The 24,495-nt window shown below is 32.1% G+C and overlaps 3 protein-coding genes across 4 annotated transcripts; all 3 read right to left on the bottom strand.

Moving 5' to 3' along the window:
- Positions 1 to 5,977: 5,977 nt before the first annotated feature.
- Positions 5,978 to 7,334, bottom strand: LOC143920693 (protein mono-ADP-ribosyltransferase PARP14-like). The gene is made up of 2 exons (XM_077443632.1): positions 7,251 to 7,334; positions 5,978 to 7,120 (listed from the first exon to the last, which is right to left on the bottom strand). Exons 1-2 carry the CDS (start codon positions 7,277 to 7,279, stop codon positions 6,457 to 6,459), a joined length of 693 nt encoding a protein of 230 aa, XP_077299758.1. The 5' UTR covers positions 7,280 to 7,334; the 3' UTR covers positions 5,978 to 6,456.
- Positions 7,335 to 9,139: 1,805 nt separating this feature from the next.
- LOC143920691 (uncharacterized) lies at positions 9,140 to 13,699 on the bottom strand. Its single transcript, XM_077443630.1, has 2 exons — positions 13,620 to 13,699; positions 9,140 to 11,098 (listed from the first exon to the last, which is right to left on the bottom strand). The coding sequence occupies exons 1-2, from the start codon at positions 13,652 to 13,654 to the stop codon at positions 9,832 to 9,834; spliced, it is 1,302 nt and encodes a 433-aa protein (XP_077299756.1). The 5' UTR covers positions 13,655 to 13,699; the 3' UTR covers positions 9,140 to 9,831.
- Positions 13,700 to 17,062: 3,363 nt separating this feature from the next.
- LOC143920689 (uncharacterized) lies at positions 17,063 to 24,069 on the bottom strand. Of its 2 annotated transcripts, none has more exons than XM_077443627.1 (3): positions 23,958 to 24,069; positions 22,490 to 23,807; positions 17,063 to 17,328 (listed from the first exon to the last, which is right to left on the bottom strand). In XM_077443627.1, the coding sequence occupies exons 1-2, from the start codon at positions 23,981 to 23,983 to the stop codon at positions 22,496 to 22,498; spliced, it is 1,338 nt and encodes a 445-aa protein (XP_077299753.1). In that variant the 5' UTR covers positions 23,984 to 24,069; the 3' UTR covers positions 17,063 to 17,328; positions 22,490 to 22,495. The 2 variants fall into 2 exon arrangements, with proteins under 2 accessions (XP_077299753.1, XP_077299754.1); XM_077443628.1 differs by having other exon boundaries at positions 22,490 to 23,804; positions 23,958 to 24,046.
- Between the last annotated feature and the right edge of the window lie 426 nt (positions 24,070 to 24,495).

Raw genomic sequence — 24,495 nt, 5'->3', positions numbered from 1 at the left:
AACACTCAAAGACAAAAATAAACACTCCAAAAAGATAGAATAATTTCCATTGTCCTGAAATAGGGCCGAGCTACATAGATTCTTGGTTTGGTTCCATTTCATAAGAAGAATCGTTGAGTGAATTGAGTTAAACTCTAGCGTATGTAACCTTGATAAAAATCGATAAACATTGAGCAATTGAAAAAAAGAAGATTTTTTTTATAAACCAGATTTTACAAAAAAAAGAGCTTCAATTCTGATTTAAAAATATAAATCCTGGGATATTTTTTATATTTTACAATATTTATAATACAAATTCTTGTCTACTTAACACACTTTGATGTGTTAAATAGACAAGAATTTGGTGATGTATTGAGCTGCAATTGTGTATGTAAACATAAAACATGTACATATGCATGTTCCAAATTTATGTACATATGTATGTACATAAGTCGAAACGTCGTAAGTCTGTATATGATTGTTGATGATCTAGTTTTAGCTCAATTTTGAAAAATTTATTTACATTGTGTATGTTCTATTATAACTTTCGATATTTAATAATTTAACAATAATTATAATTTTAATTTTGATATTCAATTTAATTTTCGATATTTAATTTTATTTCGATATTTTGTACGCCAATGTTCCCAACGAGCGTCAATTCACACCGTTTGCCTTCGTTGGCTTAGTCAGGACGCACCATTACGCGAGTTCGAGTCCTATTAATGCGATTAAAAAATATATATAAATATATTATAGGAAGTCCGCTGGGTAGTAGGGAGGATTGCAGGAGAGAGAGACAAGTAAAAGCGATCTCAATTCAATCTTATATGTTTATTTAGAACAATAGGTAATCGATGCGCGTACGCAACCGGCGCGTCAAGGCGCGACGCCTACTACTGTCGCTACCGCACAAGGTTCGGTAGTACCAACCTTAACATTAATACATACAGTGCATAATACCAACTGTTCGGCATGAGCCACATCATTATACATAATTATAATCATTTTATATTAATATCCTACAATATTTAATTAACTGCGCATGTATTTACACAGAATAAATCGTTATTGTAATTTTGAAAAATATGACATTTATAATGCTGTTAAAATTATTGGTTACGCCTGAAGTGAAATTTCAATATCTAGCATGAGTAAAAAATGGAATAATTTCACTTCTCAATTGTTCGGGGATAGTACAAGTCGAAATGACTGAACCTGGATACGTGATGACTGAACCTGGATACTTGATCCTGAATAATTTGCGAAAGTATCAAAAGCAGTGAATGAATATATTGCATGCTTTAAATAATTTATGAAGAATAGAAAAAGTCTATAAGGCAAACAATACAGGACCAATATAAGTATGTAGTTTTGTACCTATAGTTTGTAGTTAAAGTATTTACGCTTTTGTACAATATGTCTTTGCAAATGCAGCTTCTACTTTCATGGTCGGGCGGATTTTTGCCAATTTTTTTCAAAGAATTCGTTACCCTCTGACATTGTACTTTTTGAAGTGAACATAAATTACTACAAAATATGGCATTTTGGAATTTTGTGGCAAACATAGAAAGCGGGCGCCCTCAAAACTGATGCCCCCATTTCCACCCCACACTCCCCTTTGTTGCACCACTGTACATACATATGTCTGTATCTGAATAAATAATAATTTATTTTACGTTTCGTATACCTAAATATATTTTGTATACCTACATATATTTTGTATACCTACATTATTTATATATGTACATACATACATACATATGTATAACTGGTCCTGTACTATCTCAATTTTATTTTCAACTATCCTTTGGAACCAACACATATTATTTCGAAAATTGCTCGATTCTCAGTTTGATTCGACGAAGTCGAAGACATGTACGTACAATGTTTTTAAATACCTATTACCAAGCCTCAGATAATCTGAACATGAGATCAATCAAATTCGATTATTTTCATATCATTTGGTAAACCAATGGACGTATAAATAAAGTAATCACTCACTCGGAACTGAAAAGTCCACCAATATTGCAGAAAGTTGAAGAACGGCAATCAACCGATGACTGAAAAGTACTGACTAACGCCTTTAGGAGTTCTGTTTTATCGCAAAATAGAACTGTACATATGTATCGAGTTCTGTTTTATCGTCATTTGGGGCTGGCTTCTCAACTTCGTGTTCTTTTTCTTATAATTAATAACAACGAAAATCTAATGCTCATGTATGCACTACTAGTCGTATGTAAATATGTACACTACTAGTTGATTTAAATATTTGCTTTATATTATATCGTATATACATATGTACATATGTATCTATGTATATTATATCTTACTTTTGGGGGCTGGTGATTTATGCAAAGTCCTTTTATTTTATGAATATGATCCTTTGCTTAGCCGCGACATTCACCTAGCAGTAAATGGTTGAACGACTGTAGATGATGATGATGATGATGATGATATAGACACATGTGTACATATGTAGATATGTAGATGAAAGGTTAAAAATATAGGAGTGAAAAAAGTTATAGGCGTTTAAACAATTAAAATCTGATATATCGAGAGGGTGGCGAAAAAAGAAAAAAACGATCGGAGCAGTGCGGACAAATGCGGCTATATGGACAATAAACGTCACCGAGAAAAATTATGGAGTATTTTCAAATGTGTCTATTACGATTATTTTTCACCATCGTAATGACCGACTTGATTTCCATATACATATATTGATGACCAAACCGAGCAAAATGGCAAAGTTTGAAAACGATCGGAAGAGTGTGGAAAAGAACCCAAATTTCGTCAGACGACAAAATGGAAAGTGAAATAAAAATTGAGTTGAGTTTTTAGTTTCGAATTAATGACAATTTTTTTAAGGGTGTTGATTTTTTTTAATATATTGTATTCATTAATTTATGTTTCTTCAGGAGGATTTCTTGAGACCTTCTTTTTTATTTTTTATTTCTCGAACAATAAAATAATGATTAAATAATCTCAGAACTTTGTTTTTATTTTAAAAACAAAATATTAATTTAATTTAATTATTTCAATTTTAATCTGCAATAAATGTATTTTTGCGGCTAGCCAAATTTGCAGTTGCGAATGTTGCAAATCAGTTGTATATTCGCTTCGGTATAAATAATAATATATGTTGGCTTGGTTCTAAAACAAATAATCCTGGCTGTATCTATGTATACATATACATATGTATGTGTGTATTTACATGAAAAGCTAGAAAATGCCCAATGGTGAAGTTTAACAAATATTTAAAAAAAAATCATTTTTAAAAATTTTATTGTTATTAATACAGTATTAACTATCTAATTAAAATACGGCATATGTATATATTATATATGGATCAGCGGTTTAAGGTGCATTCATTATACATATGTATGTACATTTTCACTGAGACTGCCAATCCATGAGAAGTATGTATATGAGTGGGAATTGACTACACTTCTGGATGAAATCTTAAAGAAAGTTGTGAAAATGGATTTATTTTCTACATAAGTACATACATATGTATATATTAGGAAATCCAATCCCGGGATCCCGGCGTTTGTTGGTACAGTAAATCCCGGTGCTGAAATTAGTCTCAATATCGAGATTACGGTGCTGACAGAAATTTATTCAAAAATTTTATTTTTACAAAAATATTATTTATAAAACATAAAACAACGTTATATTAGGTCATCCGCTCTAAAATGTTGTTTTTTAAACGGATTTTTGAGAATCAGTTGTGTTTCAACCATTGGTCTGAACACGTGTTCTGGACGCATGCACTCTTCATCGTCACTTTTTTACTTTATCTATGTACGTAGTAACAATAGATGAAGTTTTGTGATCATGCGAAAATTTGAACTCGAGATTTTGACTGATTCGAACTCAGAATCGATCACTGATCATGTTTTCATGATCTAGAAAAAATGTGTGTGTGTGTGTGTGTCTGTGTGTCTGTGTGTGTGTCTGTGTGGGTGTGTATTTTGGGGATATTTTTAACACCGTTTGTCCTATCGAACTGAAACTTAGTATCGGTTACTGAAATTCTTATCGACACGACGTAAATTTTTTTCAAATTTTTAAGTTGACCGGAAATGGTACCTCGCCTTATAGGTGTCCTCTTTTTTTAAGTTTTTGAATTCAATTATCTCCCAAACCACTAATTGAATCGGACTGAATTTTTTTTAAATATAATACAAATAATAATTTTTAAAACCTCATATTTTTTAAATATTTCTATCTGAACCAGAAGCAGTACTTTTACTCTAGAGAATCGAAGTTTTTTATGTTTTTTTCAGAAACCTTTTGATTTATTGAACTGAAATTTCATATCTAGAAGTTTAAGTTTAATACCAAGTTAATTATAAAATTTTGTTAGCATCCGTCAACCGGAAGTAGCAGTTTACTCTTGTTCGATTTTTCTTCCACTATTTTTTTCGACCCCTTAAACATGTGGGTTCGTCACAAAAAAATTCAAGTATAATTCTTGTAGCAATTTGATGAAAATGAAAAAAAATTATTAAATTTTATAAACCGGAAGTGGGATTATTTTCACTTAGAAAGGTTGAAAATGTTGTGCCCACTACTCTGTCCACACCCCTGAACGTATTAAGCTGAAAATTTATATTTCTATCCTTTATGTACTAACTTAGAGCTGGTAGGGTTTTGGTCAGAATTCGTAAACCGGAAGTAGTATTTTTTTTAAAAACAATATTTCATTATTTTTTCATTATTTTATTTTGACCTTTTAAATTGTTTTAAGCTTCTTGATATTTAATGTGTATAATAAAAATAGTGATTTTAAGTAAAAATAAAAAAAAAACTACTTAATTTAATGAACCGGAAGTGGGATTTTTTTCCTCGTGGAAAGGTCAAAAATGTTGTGCCCACTACTCTGTCCGCACCCCTGAACGTATTAAGCTGAAAATTTATATTTCTATCCTTTGTGTACTAACTTAGAGCTGGTAGGGTTTTGGTCAGAATTTGTAAACCGGAAGTAGTATTTTTTTTTAAAACAATATTTCATTATTTTATTTTGACCTTTAAAATTATTTTTATTTTCTTGATATTTAATGAGTATAATACTGATAGTGATTTTTAGTAATAAAAAAAATTTGAACAAAATCTGACAACCGGAAGTAGATCTTTTGTTTTGTGCAAGTTTCCATACATTTGCGCTCAATTTGTATCGCTATCATAGTCATCAGTTCAATATCGAATTTTGTTTTGTAACCTTCTTATATTCATCAAATACATAGATAAAGTCATGGGTTGGTCACACCCGAATTTTTTTTTTTTTCGTTTTCATAAAAAATATTATGAATGATTTTGTGCTGATCAAATATGTATATGTATTGAATAATACGGAAAAGAAATTCAATTAAAAATTGACGTCAAAACATTTTTTTCATGTCGCAGCAATTTTTTGAAGTTAAAAACCGTATTTTAAAATCATTGATTGATGTGAATTGTGGAGACAAAGAATTTGAATTGATTCATGATTTGGTGAAAACGCTATAATCTGTATATTAGTATATTAATTATAATACATATGTATAATATAATAAATATAATAAAATCTAAATACATAAATACTGTGTATTGTATTTTTTTTTCTTTATATTTTGTTATTTATACTTGTAATTTTAATTTCCAACACCGCAATCCCGGTGCTGAAAAAATCTTACACACCTCTTTTTTTTTATACTTCACTTACGATTACAATTCAGGAAAAAATTTGCCTCTTATCCGATCGTTTTCATACTTTGCCATATTGCTCATTTTGGTCATCAATATAAGTAAATGGATCTTCCGCCATTACGATGGTGCAAAAATATCGTGTAAGACGAGTTTGAAATTTTAATTTCTGAAAAGTGCCTGACGTTTATCCAGTTTTTAGTTTTAAACATAGATGGCGATAGTAAAATTATTGGTATTTTTATTCAAAATAATAATTTAAACTTTTTTTTATAATATAATTAATTGTTGTTAAATAATACAAAAGTTTAAGAGGTAATAAATGTATTTTAAACGGATTATATGATTATATGTAGTCGGTGCCGGTTTTAGGAGGGGGCTGGGTCAAGCGGCGCCCAAGGGCGCCAAATAAGTTAGGGCACCGCTCGATACGTCAAAAGCGCTTTAAATTTTAAAATTAAAGCGCCAAAAGCCATACACAATTTTAGATTAGAGCGCCAAAGGCGAAATTTTTTTCTAAGGGTGCTTAGAAAACATTACCCGAGGGCGCCATTGGGTGTAAGGCCGGCACTGTATGTAGTAGGAAGAGTTGAAAATATATAAAATACGCGATAGTAATAAGTATGTACAATATAGGGATTACTAGCAAAGATACATATGTATAGGTAATGTCCAATAGGCAGCTGAAAGTTAATCTAGCTGCTTTACTGTATTCATACAAATGAATGTACATTTGGATATTACTTAATAAATTTATATCTATCATTTAATGAAAGAATTGGCGAATTATTATTTTTTACTATGACGTCTCTTTTTGTATTTTATTATATAAGCAGGATAGAACTCGTCATCTCTGTATTTGACTATGACTTTACCGTCTGGGTTCTCGCTTGTATCGTATCGATATTTAATAGCATCTTTTTCAAATTCAGGAGGAAAACTCATATTGTCGTTTCCTTCACACCTGCTGGATTCGAGTACGTGTACACCGAACATATAGTCTTCACCTAATTCACCATGATCTCCATAACAACTGGCATAAGAAGAGGACGTGGAAAAAGAAATTCCCTTTCCGAATTTATGGACTTTGATACTTCTCCAATTCAGATTATAAAACCGAATATTAGGTACGTTACATTTCTTTGTCCCGTGAAACACAAATGTCTGAAGAACTTTCTCGTACCGAATTTCGTACTCCTTTTTTCTCAGCAGATAGCAAGCTCTAAGGTAGGGGTTTTGCAATCTCTTCACTTTAGTTATTTTGATCCGTTGAGGTCGAGCCGTTTTTTTGAATTCCATTTCCACGGAGTTTCTGTCTTCGCCTAATGTTTCGTTTTTTTCGACAATAATATTGTCAGTGTATTTGAAGAGCTCTTCCTCCCCTAGAAGCATTTCGATAAGTTCTGATTTTGGATATTCTTCAACATTTTTCCACGTTTTTTTGGTTATTTTCCTAAAAAACAACAATAAAAATAATTTTAAAAAATATATAAAATTTAAGTGTATATAAATATACAATACATATAAATTGATATTAAATAAATAAAAAATATTAGGACATGGGGCCCTGAATATGTATGTACCCATGAATGGAACTGTTGCCTACACCCATTTTGGAGGAGCTCGAGGAATGATGTTCAATCGGCGACTAACACCATTTGTGATTCCAACTTGCAAATATATACATGTTTTTATAAAAGTCATATCTATAATTTCAGAATTTCAGTTTTATCGCATCATTTGATTCACTGCTCAATCTGGTTTCCTTTGCGTTAAACCAATATCAAATATCCAACAAACCGAGCTTGGCTTGATAAACGATGATGTGGTATTTGGGGGGTTGAGCGTGCATAAAAATTTAAAACAATTAAATTACTTCCAACCCGAAATTCTGTGGCCACTAACAGATCGGGTAGTACGGACTTCATTAGATTTTTTCATGTATTTGATATTTTTTTCATATATCTAAATAACAAATTTTTCAAGTTGTTTGATAAAATCATTAATTTTCAACAATTAATTCCCATCAGGTTGGTAATATTTTGTTCACGGTGGCGAGTTTAGTCGCATAGGCCCAAGAAAATGGCCCACATAATTTTAAAATATTTCAAAGCTAATGAGACCACATTCAATTTATGAAATGCACATATGTACATATCGTCAGGTCGGAAGAAAAACGTCACAAGTCAAAAAGAGTATTTTTTCGGGTGGAAACGATTCAAGTTTGAAGTTGGTGAACACTTCCCTGCAAGTGAAAAACGAAACTATTGCCCTGTGTCAACCCTAACTTGAACTAGACAAATGACATTTATACAAGCCTCATATCAGCTTGCCTTTGCTTTTTCATCTGACAAAATTTGGGTTTGATATCCACACTCTTCCGATCGTTTTCAAACTTTGCCATTTTGCTCGGTAAATCAAAATTGTTTTTTTTTACTTGTGATGATTTTCTTCTGAATTGACGATCAGGGGCGTCATTTGGGGGGGGGCTGTGGTGGGCAACCGCCCCCCCCCCCCCCCTTAGATTTGAATAGGGCTATCCACGTTGTTTAATGTATTATCATGAATTTGAATTCAAATGCTATTTGCTAGTAATAGTAGGATGCCAACAGGAAGAATAAAACAAATCGACATCGACAAAGTTATTAATTTATAAGCGTCAATAAAATCTAGACGGTATCAATTATTGTAATCTAATATATAATTTAGAAAGAGACTTTGTATGTTAGTAAATATTGTTGGTTGGATAATGGTTGGAACTTAGAAAACAAGTCAAAATTTCCATGACGACATGGGGACGGGGGACGGGGGACGGGGGTGAAGGCCTGGGGGCGCCGGGGGCATTCGCCGGAGAGAAACTTCGTAAACAAAACAGTTTCTATGACGATTCGATATTTTTTTTTAGATTCAAATAAATTTAATAAAAAACAAATGAATATTTACTATTAGATTCGCCATGTTTAAGCTGTTTATATTACAAACACTGGGCGAAGCCGGGTAAAACAACTAGTGTGTTATAATATATAATAGGTATTGTAAATAAAATAATATTATAATTATAAAATTATAGTTTTCAATATTTATTTAATGCTATTTTTATATTTTTTAATTTAAAAAAAACGTTCAATGTATTTTCAGGAGATTATATAAATATGCGTTTACACCCAAATCTCTTAAAAGATTTTTTAAAATTATTTTACTATTAATTTTATTGATAAAAATATATAAATAAAAAAAATGATTAAAAGAAATAGTTAAAAATCATATACACTCATTTTTTGAATATATGTAATACACCCCCTCCTAGAAAGTAATTTATTACTGGTCAAAAAATTTGCCCCCCCCCCTGGGAAAAGCTGAAATGACGCCCTTGCGGACGATATACATACGTACATCACATGTGAATTTGATAAGTAGTTTAAGGGACTTAAATCAGTAAATAAAATGCCGAGAAATCATATTTTTTGTCCATTTATATAATACATACAACTTACTACAATTATGCGATGTGTAAAATAGTCATTGTCTATTTACAACACTTATAACATTATTTGTACACATATTTCAATAAAATAATCACATACATGTTATCACATCGTTATATAAAATCAATAATAAATTATATCGTTTAAGTTTTCATAAAAAATATCACATAATGGTTATTACAAAATAATTCATAATAAAAATACGTATGTAGGTTTAACTGAACCATACGTTATCTTCTCGTTCATTAGGTTTCAAAAAGAAAATTAGCCTGAGACAACGTTGAATGAATTTTTTCCTTCATTAATAAATGTATATATGAATACTTATAGCTTTCATAAGAAAAAGGAATAAGTACTATAAAATAAAAATTCACTTCCTTACACAGAATATAAAATAAATAATTATTTAATCAATATATTATCGTATCACATACGAAGGTCGATTTAAAATACCCACACAATTATACATTGAAAATAAAGTAATATTTTAGCAATTAATAATTCGTTATAATAAAAGACATAACAAAGGATAAAAATTGAAAGATTTTTTACTTGAAAAATCAAGTGATTGTACCTATAAATAATACAATTTGATCAGCAACAAATGGTTTTGGATTAACCACTTGCTACCCCAGTAAGTAAATAACTTTGTAGCTAATTTGGCAAAATTTGGTATAATCTAAAATAATTTCACAGCCATATTTTGATAGTATCCGATGACGGAATGGGGAGAGGAAGTGAGAACGAAATGGTGTTCCTTTATCGAAGGCTTACCCCCACTCTTCTTGAAAAGTGTGCAGAAGCGAGAGTCAGTACTGGTTTCTGGTGTGCGCATCTTTTTTGTGGATCTTGGTGGGTCTTTATAAATACGTGTCTCAACTTCTCGTGCCTCTACCGCTTTTTCAGCACTGCAATTATTCCTGCCATTTACAATATCAGCCCTGTTGACTTTATGTATGTGTATTTTTGTTTTATCCTGTTGTTGAAAGTGTATGATGTGCGTTGGAAGGAATTCGTCGTCGTGCAATTTGACGGTGGTGATATTTAGCGTGTCTATCCCTGTGACAAATTTTGGACTTTTCATGTCCTCGTTGATGTCAGGATATATGAAGCTCTTGCTGTTACTGCAGGATGGGCTGGTGATGATTCTTCCGACGATCATGCACTTATCCGTTGCTACGTCACAATAGTTAGCAGCGAGATGTGAATGTGAACTAAAGGCAGTTCCGAAACCTTTCTCGGTACCATTTAGTTTGCCGGCAAATCGCCAGTTCACATTGTACATGCAAATGCTGCTTATGTTGGACTTGTTCGTTCCATGGAACACGATTTTCTCCGAAGGATCTTTTTTACTCTTTATCCTCAACTCTTTCATCTTCAAAAGATAACTGGCTTTCGTGTATGGATTGTCTATTCTCATCATGGATTTCAATTTCATGTCGATGTCGGCAGTTTCTTCGAATCTCTTCCTTACTGCTTTATCGTCCTCGTTTTCAATGTCGCAACTGACCAAACGAACATCGGTTTGCTGAGGACTTGTCATTTTCAGGACCGCCTGTAGCAATTCCGGCGATTTTTTTTTTGTCATTACGTTTTTGGCCATCAATTTCTTCTCGATCCTTTTGATTCGTCTCATTCTATAGAAATAGTGATTATTTCTCGTCGCCATAGACACTGGTGACTTCCGTGAAATCTGCCTGGCCTCTGCCGCAACCACCTCTCTCATTTCTTGTGATTTTTTAAGGACATATACTTTTACTTCATTGACTGTTGAAAGGGAGGCTTCGTTTTCTCGTGGTTGTTTAAAGATAAATCTCTTTACTTCTTCGGCTGACGAAAGGCAGGATTCATATTCCTGTTTGTCCATTTGATACCTTTGATATTCCTCTTCCAACCTGGAACTATTTCTTACGCGACCATAATTTACGCGAAGCCATGTCCGTTCACTGCGTTTTAAAACAAATTAAACCCAATTAAAATTAAACTCGAGGACAAATTATTCAAAAACAGCAATTTGCTGAAAATTAATTAATTATTAAGGTGTATTTCTATAGTCTGCGAGCCGAGCGAATGGTAAACTTAACTTTCAATTTATTTATATGTATAATATAATGAAAAATTATCGTTTAAAAATTATGATGCCACTCTCAGACTACAAAAATATACCTGTTCCAGTTGTGGTGTGCATAAAACAGGCTCTTTCATGTAATAAATATTGATGCATTACATTTGAAAATGAATATCCTGTTATATGGTTGATGATGACTTTAAATATTAAAAATATCTTATTTAACATTTTTAGTAAAATTGCTTAGTGTAAATACTATAAATATGTATGTATGTACATAAGTACATACTTTGCTTCAAAGGTGGTTACATAATTCAATTTACCATTATATAAATACTTATTAGACCTATTATTCAAACAACCAAACTGCGCACATATATACCAGTGGCGTACCAGGGAAATCTCCCTGTTTTTATTATCGCATGGCTTCACTTTCGTGTGCGCAAGCAGGATACAATGTGACTCGGTATGTCGTCACCTAGTTTCCGCGCATACGTTGGTAAAGCCGTGCGATAAAAACGGGGAGATTTTCATGGCAGGCCACTGATACGTACATATATATTTAATTTTAAACATGATAAATTTACTTTAGAGAACTTGATAAAGAAAAGTCCGAATAGATAATTATTTTTTTGTAATATATGAGTACTAGAAATATATGTACATATGTAAATACATACATTGGATATTCATTCTGTTTATATATTGTCAGTCCAATGTCAAAACGATGAATATGCAAAATCAGCCGTTATCATATACGTATATATATATTTGTATTCTATGTATGTAAATATATATGTACAGTATGTACTGTACAATATGTTTGTATTTGTGTAAGTTTAAATGCTTTTTAATACATGGTCAGTTATATGTATATATCAATTGATCAGTATATTACGGTCAATTTATTATGACATTTGTATTGAAAGTTGGCATATAAAGATCTATTATACTATTACAAATTATTTATTATGACATCAATATATGTATGTATATAGGTATTAACTAACCAAACCGAAAAATTAACTGTTCAATTTCTGAATTGTTTTATTGCTTAAATAAACAGTTTGCAAACGATAACAAAAACGAGATGAATGAGGAACTTTTTTTTCTATTGTTATATAAGACTAGTGTTGTGCCCGATGAAATATCATCGCATGGCATATTAAGCAGAGAAATATTATATTAATAGAAGTGGCTTTAGGTGTCATATTGTTGTCAAGTGACGATTGTCCACAGACAATCCTAAATAATTTTAGCATCAGTCGTATTTGATGCTTGGTGCTCGACGTACACATGTCCGATAAAAACTTCTTTGTTTGTTTATATTACTCGCAAGATGGGCAAGCATCGGTAAAAATTGCACAATGCATTAAAAACACACACAATAAACAACATGGGATACATTTTTATAAGTAAATTGATCCGATTGTATTCCGTACGTTGTAGCGTATTTATAGAGACGTACCGCGTAATATTGACAACAATTATTTATTCGTAAGGGCCCTTCTATTATTATTACATTTCACTGATCTTAAGCTATTAATTAAAAAAAATTAAAATAAATGTGTCGGTCCTGCGTTCGATCCGCACGCGGTCGTATTTTTACAAACCTCCTTTACGTTTCACTTACGATTACAATTCAGGAAAAAATTTGCCTCTTATCCGATCGTTTTCATACTTTGCCATATTGCTCATTTTGGTCATCAGTCTAAGTAAATGGATTATTCGCCATTACGATAGAGATAACATATCGTTTAAGACGCGTTTGAAGTTTGCAAATTTGAAATCTGGGTGACGTCTATGTAGTCTTTAGTTTTATACATAGATGGCGGTAGTCAAATAAAATTATTGGTATTTTTATTCAAAATAATAATTTCAAATACCTTTTAAATATATTTCATTTAATATTTATATTTAATTGCTTAATATGAAAAAAATGGTAAAAACTACCTACCCACCTATATATAAACAATATAAAACACGAATAGACAAATTAATCTAATAAATGCCCAGATACTTCTTGCCATAGAGGAAACATTGGTAGCAAACAGTATATATATGTATGTATGTATGTACATATATATAGAAGTTTTTTCTTGATCTGTTATTATGTTCGTATTATATTCGTACGGTTTGTAGGCAGTGTTTTAGCTGTGAGGTACATATTTCGAATCAAAACAACTATTATAGTACAGCGAGCATTATCGCACACAGATACACAAAATAGCGCTATAATATATGTGATTTATTTGTATTTTATTCATTAATTATGAAAATATATGTACATACACGTGTATGTATGAATATAGGAAAAATTGGGCGATTTTGCACGTTGTTGATTTGGCATTGAACCGTTGATATTATGTATTTTGAATATCGTAAGATTGTCAACTTACTTAGGTGTATCTCCATTTCCGCACTGGCACTTCATTAATGTTACAAACGAATCAAACAATTCACAACTAAAATAAACATGCACATATATATAATATAGATTTAATAATATTTTCAATTATTTATTTGCAATATGTATATAAATTAATAGATACTGTGGGTAGGGTTAATATTTGATAGTCTCAATATTGTAAAAACACTACTTTTTTTCAATTTCAATTAGCATTTTAGCTCCTATGTATGTAATATGTTCCAAATAATTATTGAGTTTATGGTATAGTGTACATATGTATATGTGAATGTAAGTAAATTGTATTATATGTATACCAATTTGACTACTCACGGTGCACTAACCGTAGCACCCATCTTGGACCACTTCCGATTTGAAACTGCAATATAATTCTTATCCTGTGTGGAATTTTCGTTGGTGTTATTACTTTGTCTAGAGTAAATATGTAGCTATAACGATATACATATATAATAACCAGCAATAACTAATAAATAATGATAAGTGGTGTGCTTTGACCAATATACGTTTATTTGGAATTGTGTGATAGATATTATCGCTCGCATTATGGAATTACTTGCATTTCAGTCTCCGTGACGAGCCAGAATGTTAAATTACAGAAAACAAGGGTGAAAGATCAAAAAAAAAGGGTGCATGGTAAACGGTACATACTCTCTTAATTTGCGCGAGCAGGATACAACAGGAACAAGAGGAAAAGGCTTTTCCTCCCGTATTAATGTGCGCGCGCAGAATACGGGAGGAGAAGCCTGTTCCTCTTGTTCCTGTTGTACCCTGCTCGCGCAAATTAAGTGAGTATGTACCATTTACCATGCCCCCTTTTTTTTTATCTTTCGACTTAAGATCTTTCGATTTTCGATCTTTGCCTTCCGATATTTGTGTTTTCTGTAATTTAACATTCTGGCTCGTCACGTAGACCCGCATGTACATACATAGGTGTAATATACTCAGGGCTCGAAATGGAATTTTCACGAATGGGAGCGCTCGATAATTTTCAGACGCAGACGAAATTTTTTTGAGAAAGCCTGGTGTACAATGGGTCACTGTTCGAAGAAGAGTATCTTAAAAAGTCATACAGTTTTTCATCTAAGAATTTTACTTGCAGTCGAGAATTGTGATTCAATATTGCAATTTTGGCATATTATTTTTGACAATAATTATTGAATTTATTTTTTTTCAAAACTTACAAAAGGGTTGGGAAATGTTGTATTTTCACGAGATTTTGGAGCACATTTGGATTTGGATGCGCTCCCATCCATTTCGAGCCTTGAATATTCTAACATATATTAGTAAATGTTTCATTATATAATTCAAATCGACAGTATGCTAGTTTTAATAAGGATGTTTATCAGTTGTTTTTTTTTTAATTTTTGACATCAATATACCAAAATTACTAACTCGAGTTAAAATTAGAATTACATACTTATAATATCTAACATAAATTCATAATTTCTTTTAATCATGCTGTTTGTATAATATAATATTATACATACATACATATATGTATAACAATACATACTTGTAATTAATACATACGTAGCGTATATCAGGGTCGGCCCGAGAGACGGGTGGTCGCCCGGGGCGCTAGATTTAGGCGTTCAAATGTATAAATCATAATAAATGTCGGTAGTAAGCGCAAACTTATTATTTCTCTAATTACAACAAATTAATTCGTGTTACTGGCGTGTTACTTGCTCGAATCGGTTGACATTTTCTTCTCAGGTCTTCTGGTGGAATTGTGATTATTGCGATTCTGCTAGGTTGCTGTGCCGGAATTCCGATATTACCCTGTTCACATATCATATTCTAAAACATTATCATCATTTATATAATAACGCTATTCTGTATGTGTGTTTGTCTGTCTGAGATAACGCTCGCCGTACTATAATAGTCGTTTCGATTCGACATACATATGTACGTTCAGTGCCGGTTTTAGGGGGGGGGGTGGGTCGAGCGGCGCCCGAGGGTGCCAAATAAGTTAGGACGCCGCTCGATTAACCAAAAGCGCTTTAAAATTTAAAATTATAGCGCCAAGGCCCTACAAAATTTTAGATTAGCGCGCCAAAGTCGCCTTTACTTTCTAAACTCGGAAAATTCTATTAATTGAGTGAAAGCGCATTCTCTTCTGTATCATAATTAACGTTTCTCTGTGGCAGCCACAATTTAAATACTGTGCTATACGACGCTCCGAAATATTTTGTAACAAAGGGTCCGAAGCCCGGAAAAAGGAAGATGGTAATAATTTTTTCTAAGGGTGTTTAGAAAGAAATGCCCGTGGGCGCCATCGGGTGTAAGGCCGGCACTGTGTAAATCACTGCTAAAACGTATACGAAGATATAATAACAAAAGAAAAAAACTTTATATACTAATCGATGCCAATCTTTCCGCTTGGCTGAAAATTTACCGCCATCTATTGAAATTATTTAATTAATTGGTGTTTAATATTGTTTACATGTAGGTAAATACATAGGTAGTTTTTAAATTTTTTTCGTATTGAACAATTAAATATAAATATATTTAAAAGGGTATTTGAAAAAAAATCGTAATTTGCGATCGAACCCATGACCGACGACACATTTCTTTTATTTTTTTTATTTAATAACTTAGTATGCCAACACCCATGCGATGATATATCATCAGGTACAACACTAGTATCTTATAATATCCGATAGTCGAATAATAAATTGATGTTGAAATTAATTTAAACGCTATATTAATTTGTGTTTATTTTTAATTTGTATTGGTTTTTAATCAAATTAAAAATGGGCGGCTCAAATCTTACCCTGAATGGTAAAAATCCTCAGGCTAGCCCTGGCTATATATAATACAATGTCTATCTACGTGAATCTCGCTATGTATGTATGCATGTAAAACAGATTTGGTTACTTGCACATTTTATTTTAATTTATCAATAGATACAAGTATTATACATATACATACATTATTGTCATTTTGTACATACATATGCAAAAATTTACGTATTATAATTTTTTGAGAAATGAGCCATTCAATCGATTCTTGCCTTGAATTCTGACATCAATGAGTAATTCAAAAATTTTACACTGCGCATTTGTCAGTTGAAATATAATCGAAACAACAGTAAATAAAACATTCAATACCCGATTATTTCTATCACAAGACTCGAATCCAACTAAAGTTCACTCTCTTATTTACATATGCACATAATGTATGTACATAGGTACATTTTGAATCGAGACTATTTAAACATATAAATCAAATAAATGTAAAATATTTCTTTGCTGTAAACCGTTTAAGCCAAAATATTCATTATTCCACTTATATATATATATATATATATATATATATATATATATATATATATATATATATATATATATATATATATATATATATATATATATATATATATATGTATATGATACATACATATGTAGGTACATATGCATACATATAATATGTACATATGTACATTGTATTATTATGTAATTTTCGGGGCGTAGTGACGAATTAGAAATAAAATTGGCCAAAAATTATCATCATCGCTTTAAATCGATTGAAATGACTTATATAAATATAAATAATAATACGCATACATATGTTTATATGTAAATACATGATATTTATAAATCCCATGCTCAATTTCAGTGTCCAAAAGTCATTCAAAGAAATTTCAATGCAGTCAAATATTCCCTGCTGTCAAAAATCTGAAAAAACAAATGTTCAAGTATGTATTTTATGTATATGTCACAGTGAAATTATATTTCAAGTGAAAATATATTTTCACTGAAATCATAACCAGTTACATTTTCAGTGTTGGTTTTATTCATTTAAGATTAGATTGTTAGTGTTTGTATTTTTTAAGGGTTAGGATAGGTTAGGTTAAGTAAGGGTTGGCCCTATTCATTTGAGATTGGGTTGTACGGGTTAAATTTATAGAGTTAAACATTATAAATTCATTGTTTGAATTGGTGAAAATATATTTTCACTTGAAATGTGCTTTCAGTGTAACATATATATTACAGCCCGAGTATGCATTTCATTCGTTCATGAACTAATGTACTAGTTTATTCGTAAAAAAATCTGGACATACATACTAATAAAATTTACTCTGAGCACTTGAAAATCCACAGTACCACTGAGAAACAATGAATCATGTTCGAACCTGAATAACACAGGTCTCATAAAAAGGTCTCATTTCAATACATATGTATGTGCTTCAAATATCATTGCAGTTGAGCACAAAACCAGCGACAAAATTCAGGCCTTTCATACCATTTCGTGGAAACGACAATCCGGCGTAGAAACGGGTCAGAGCAAACAAATGGACTATGATTATCATTTTTCATTATATTATTGTTATTATATTATAATGTTGCTATATATTTTTTTATTATTATTTTTGTAAAAATAATATTTTTATAGAAATTTCTGCCAGCACCGTAATCCCGGTATTCAGACTAGTTTCAGCACTGGGATTCACGGTACCAGAAAACACCGGGATCCCGGAATTGGAAGCCCTATTCAGTTGTAATATATTTTGACCAGTTGGAATGTAGTTCGCCATATGAATCAACTTACGGGGGGCTAGACGGAATATATTTCAATTAGTTAAATAAATTACAACTGGAAGATATACTTCAATTTTAACAAGCATACATATGTACATCAGTGGCGGACGGTGGGTGTTAATACCGGGTGTGCTGTGTATGCCGTAGGGCATAGGGTATAAAATTAGAAATTAAAAAAAAATACTCGTTTTGCATTACAAAAATGTTTAATTTATTAGTTATTTATACATAAGTTCAATGCGACGTTTCTGAGACATAAACTTTTCAATCACGTCTGCATAGAATGTGTCTTTCTGTTTTAATTCCACCAATAACTTTTTTTCTATTGAAATTAAGCTAAGGCCACATAATCTATCTTGACCTTGCGTACCTCTATAGCAAGTTTTTATTCTTTTCAGCGCCGAAAAAGAACGTTCTGCTGAAGCTGTACTGCTTGGTATCGTTAATATTAATTCTCCCAGCTTAAACACCTCTTTAAAACCAGATTCGAGGTTATTTTTTGTCATGAATTGTATTAATTCATGAACAGGTTTCTCTGAAAATTCAGAGCTGGAATATAGCACAATGAGTTCGTTTTTCAATCGAATATAATCAAACAGTGATCCATAAAAATCTTTTAATTTATTAATTAAAACATTTGGAAAATTTTCTTTATATTCGTCATATTTATCATTACAAAGAAGGTGAAAATATTCTAATTTGGAAAGTGAAGAATATCTACATTCGACTTGTGCGATTATGCTATCAACTATTTTGAAATATAATTGACGAAATGAAGTTTTATCTTCTACTTCTGAATAATTTTTTAATCTTTGTGGCCTACGATCATGATCATCATTTTTTTCATTTAAATAATTATTCCATAACATTTCAAAATTATTATCCCTTTCGTATTTCAGTTGCTGCAAAACATCATTAATTTTTTTACAACAATATAAAACGTCCGAAGATTTAGATTGAAGAATGTTATACAAAACATCAGTTATTCCAAACAGTTTTGAAAAAAATTGAAGAAGTTTAATTGTTTGAAAATCCTCTAAAAAGCCTAAAAACCCTCGTGCTTTTATAACAGTATCTGTGTCCCATAATTCACAATTTTCTATAACATGTCGAAAAAAATCTGTAAATTGACTTCTGTATTGTTGTACTGTGCTACTTAAACGAGATGTAAAATTCCACCTTGTGGGTGAATACTCTTTTGGAAGATTTTGAAAAGTATGTAGACAATCCATTTAAAGTTTGAAAAAATGATTTACTTTCTTTAATATCAGAAAGACCTTGCTGCAATACTAAATTCAATACATGAGCATAACAGTGTGTAAAAAGAGCAAAAGGATAAGCATTGAGGACTTTGGATTGCAAACCATTTACGTGTCCACTCATTACACTTGCTCCATCATAAGTCTGTCCAACCAATTTGTCTTGAATTTTAAATTCTTCAACTATGTTCACCACGTGACGGAATAGACCATTAGATGTTTTATCAGCACTAACGTCTGTAAAACTAATAAACCGTTCATGTACATTGCCTTTACATACAAAACGTAAAACTGTTGAGAGCTGTGATTTTGTCATTATATCTGAAGTTTCATCGAGAATAATAGCAACAAAACTTGCTGACTCTACTTCATTTTTTATATGAACTTTAATAACATGAGCGATTGCTTCGATTATGTCATTTTGTATACTTGGAGAAGTACCACGAAAGGTAGTAGCAGTATTTAAATGAGTATCTAAAACAGAATCATATTCTCGAAGAGCATTTAGATATTCAATGTAATTGCCTTTGTTTACGGAATTACATGACTCGTCGTGACCTCGCAGGGACAGTTCTTGTTTTCCTAGATAGATTATTGCGTTAATAATTCGTTTTAAAACATCTCTATTTTTATTTACTTGTTCATTATGTCGACTTATTTCGGCTTTACGTTGACTGTCAATTAATACGTCGATTCGTTGTTTGCCAAACATTTGTATGGAAAGAAATGATTGAACGTGTGCCTGCGATCCTTCGTGTTTCTTCAGTGCTGCTGTCAAATGGTTGAGATCAGCAAATCCTTCTTTGTTCCACACATTAATATCTTTGGAGAACAATAAACATGGCCAGCAGAAAAGTTTGGATCGAATTTCACAGCCTGTAATCCATTCGAATTTTTTATAATTTGAAACGCAAAAATGTCTAGTGTAAACTTTTGTTTTTTCTTTATGCAAACTGGATAAATTTGGAAGAGACGGACACGGTTTCCCATCTTTAATTATTTTTAATTTTATCTCAAAACTTCTATTTGAAAACGGAATAGTTAAAATGTCTTGAACACTGTTAGCCATTATTAGTTATTAGAGGTATGACTGAGATATGACCATAAAAATACGAATGTGCGAAAAAGTACGAGACCACGTGTCGCATCGCATTCGGTCAATTGCCGAGTGGTGCGGTGCGGTGCGTGGTGCTCTGAAGTCGTAGCACACCGTACGTCTTAATATCGCGAACAAACCTATACAAGCGAATATCCGCCTGCACACTCCAACCAAACCCACCAATTTGCTGCACGGCATAGGTATTCTCTCGTCGCGGCGCACAAACTACATACACACAACACGCTGCAGACTGCACACCACACCATACACGACCAAGCGCACGCGGTAAATACACCATACACATCAATGCCTGTTTATACAACAACACATTATTTTGTATTAAAATACTACTTTATGTGGTCTTTGGTTTTCACGGGTGTGCGCCGCACACCTAGCACACACCCAATATACGCCACTGATGTACATACATATCTAATATATAATTTCGAAAGAGACTTTGTATGTAAGTAATTATTGTTGGTTGGAAAATGGTTGCGAGCTTCGAAAACAAGTCAAAATTTCCGTGACGACATAGGGACGGGGGACGGGGGGCGCCGGGGATTCTGGTATATATATAATACATATAGGATCCGGATGTGAAGGATTCCAAGTGAAACGCAGATTAAGTCAGAACTATGTATTTATTAACACATCTTCGGGCTTGCTCTCCAACAAGTGACCATAACAACACGCATCCGGTCTTTCCCAGGCATACCACACACACTCTATCTCGGCTCGTTTAAAAATCAATTCTACATACATCTAATATATAATATACAATTTGGAAAGAGACTTTGTAAGTTTGTAACTATAGTTGGTTGGAAATCGAAAACTGTTGAATAAATTCGGTTGAATATTTTTTTTTCGATTCAAATAAATTTAATAAAAAAACAAATGAATATTTACTATTAGATTCGCCATTTTTAAGGTGTTTATATTACGAATACTGAGCGAAGCTGGGTAAAACAACCAGTACCAAATATAGATACATATTATAATATTTTATATATCCTTATAATGATATTAGTCTATAACGATATTAGCCGAATTTTATTTTTTATTTATTTATTTAATAGTTTTGGACCATTGTGGCATTACAGGAAGAACCTAATGCGCCACAATGGCCCACATTTGAAAAAGATATAAAAACATGATATAAAAACAAGTAAACTGTAAATAAAAGAAAAAAGCAAAAGCAGAAAACATGATAAAATAAAATAATAAAAAAAAAGTAACAAAAGGAAAATAATACATCATTCAGAGAGAAAAATAACAAAAGTGTAAAAATCAAAAATAAAATCCATAAATCCCATTCTTTGTTTACACTGAACAAAATTTAAATAGTATATAAAAATGTACAAAGGAGAAAGAAATAATAAAACAAAATATGAACTCTTTATATGTAACTAGTGGTTTTACCCGGCTTCGCTCGGTATTTGTAATATAAACCACGTTAACATGCCTAATCTAATAGTAAACATTTTATATAAATTTATTTGAATAGTTTTATTTTATATAAAATTTGAATACTCATTTGTTTTTTTTATTAAATTGACTTTCACGAACAAACAAACATATATACTGTCTCTTTCGAAATTATATGTATACCAGAATCCGGCGCCTGCGCCCCCTAGGGCTTCGTCCCCGGGAACATCGAATCCTTTGAATCGAAAAAAAAATAAATCGAACGTGTCGTCTACGAACCAACGAACGAAGGTTACATAAATATATACAAAGTCTCTTTCGAAATTATGTATATATTAGATTACCACTATAAAATTGCCCGGTTTTGCTCGGGGAAAGTGAAAGTTGGGAAAAACGTTAAAAACAGAACCTATTTATAAAATTTGAAAGTCCACCGTCTAAGTTAAACACAGACCGAGTTGGAACTAACAAATGTTTAAATATTCATATAAATTTAATCATCAAGATGACTTACAAATTTCTATGCTCGATTTATATTACTCCTTATAGTTGTTCCAGTGTAGGTGATCATATAGCTGGGATAAAACTCATCGTCTCTATACTTAACCAAGACATGGCCATCGGGCTTGCCACTGGTGTCATATCGCGCACCCATCACTCTTGCTCTTTCGCAGACTGGTGGAATCAGCATATTGTTACTTCCTTCGCATCGAAAGCACTCGAGCATACTCACTACGAGCATATACTTCTTTTCAGTTTTCTTATCGCTGTAATTGCTCGCATAGTTGGAGATTGGCGTAAAAGAGATCCCTTGTCCGAAGATGTGTCCCTTCGACTTGCCCGTCAATCTCCAGTTAAAGTTCCAAGTGACGATGTCTATAACGTTATGAAAACTGGTGCCGTGAAACATGAGCTTCTCCTTGACATTTACGCTTCCATAGAGCAGCTCGTACTCTTTCTTCCTGAGCAGATACGAAGCCCTCATATACGGATTGAAGATCTTCTCCATCGCCAAAACTTTGAAGTGTTTCTGGGTCGTTTTCATGAATTCTTTCTCGATCATTTTGAACTCGTTCATTTCATTTTCACATTTAGCCAAATAAACCCCATCCAAGTATTCGTCGAAATCTTCACCAGATAGGATGTTGGAAAACAAAGATCCAGCGAGTACTTCGGGTTCCTTATATCGAATGCTTGCTTTTCTAACCTCCACGTCCACGAACTCGTTGATTTGATTCGATTGTGGTTTACTTTCTTGTGGAATGCTATTTTTACAAGCCTTTTTCTGGGGTCTGCTTTTATCTTCAGGTACAGGCGTTCGAGAATTAACACTAGTTGAAGTGCTTTCCCCTGTTTGATTCCACTTTCCAAGTGTTTTCAATTTGTGAATTAAATCATTCTGCTCATCTCTTTTCGATGGCTCGATATTGTTGCCCGTCGTCCAAATATTCGTATTCGATGTTAGAGCATTGGTTGTTGGTAAACCATTTGACGTTTGAGGAGTGTCTCTGAAATCGATTAAATTATCTGCCATGTCGTACCATGTCATCGAATTATTGGTATCATGTAATATATTGCTTATCACGACACCATTTTCGATTGTTTCATTATGACTGCTAGTTCTGTCACCTTGTAATCGTTTGTTATTTTGTCCTCCCGTGTCATACCCTTCGTAGTTATCATCTTGTGACGAAGAACTCCATGCCGAATCTGTTAGGCTATTTCTCCATTGTGTTGACGGTTGAGATATTCGATCCGGTTGGGGAATTCTATGATCTTCCCGTTCTGCGCCCACCGGAAATTCATTATATAAATATTCGTTTTCTGACCTGCTAAAAAATTAAATTCATTTATACTGAAAAATATCTGCAATTATGTATCATTTTTTTTATCAGTTTTAAAACAATGATTTTTTTTAGTAAATAATCGCATCAAAAAATGATTCATTAAAAATTATAATAGTAATAGAAACGCTAACTCACCGAAAACAGCAACAGAATATTTCCATTTTGATTCACAAAGCACCATCCGTTTATTACAAGTATCTACTGAATGATGAGAATTTCCATTTGCACATTCGCTATCACCTATCTCGAATCAATTGATATCATTTTATCAATTGCCATAGTTTCGTACATAGAGATACGAATAATTCCGTTATGAATGAAAACATGCATGATAAATTCAACAATATAAAATCCTATTTATAATAACAAAAACAAAACTAGATATTTTTTTACCATCGTAAAATAAGATATCATAAATGTCGGGTGGCGAACTTTTTTATGTTTTATGTCAAAATTTCTAAATATTTATATACTGAGCGTCAGACGTGCTAAAGATTTTTAAGTGGAGAAAAAAAGTCTAGAAAATCTAATATATATGTAATTTCAAAAGAGACTTTGTATGTAAGTTTGTATGTATGTAAGTATTTTTGGTTGGGAACGTCAAAAACAAGTCAAAGTTTCTATGACGACGATTTTATTGGTTGATTTTTTTTTTCTTTCATTTTTACTTTAT

Source organism: Arctopsyche grandis, chromosome 13, assembly GCF_051622035.1.
Source record: "Arctopsyche grandis isolate Sample6627 chromosome 13, ASM5162203v2, whole genome shotgun sequence".
Lineage (NCBI taxonomy): Eukaryota > Metazoa > Arthropoda > Insecta > Trichoptera > Hydropsychidae > Arctopsyche > Arctopsyche grandis.
Note: the sequence above shows the minus strand (reverse complement) of the source record. Positions and strands in the feature narration are given on the sequence as shown.

Coding starts and splice junctions, on each gene's coding strand:
- LOC143920693 (XM_077443632.1), bottom strand. CDS start 7,279: ATGGGTGTAGGCAACAGTTCCATTCATGG. Junction 7,121..7,250: donor GGCAACAGTTCCATTCATGG/GTACATACATAT, acceptor GTTGTTTTTTAG/GAAAATAACCAAAAAAACGT.
- LOC143920691 (XM_077443630.1), bottom strand. CDS start 13,654: ATGAAGTGCCAGTGCGGAAATGGAGATACACCTAA. Junction 11,099..13,619: donor GGAAATGGAGATACACCTAA/GTAAGTTGACAA, acceptor TTTAAAACGCAG/TGAACGGACATGGCTTCGCG.
- LOC143920689 (XM_077443627.1), bottom strand. CDS start 23,983: ATGGAAATATTCTGTTGCTGTTTTCG. Junction 23,808..23,957: donor ATATTCTGTTGCTGTTTTCG/GTGAGTTAGCGT, acceptor TTAATTTTTTAG/CAGGTCAGAAAACGAATATT.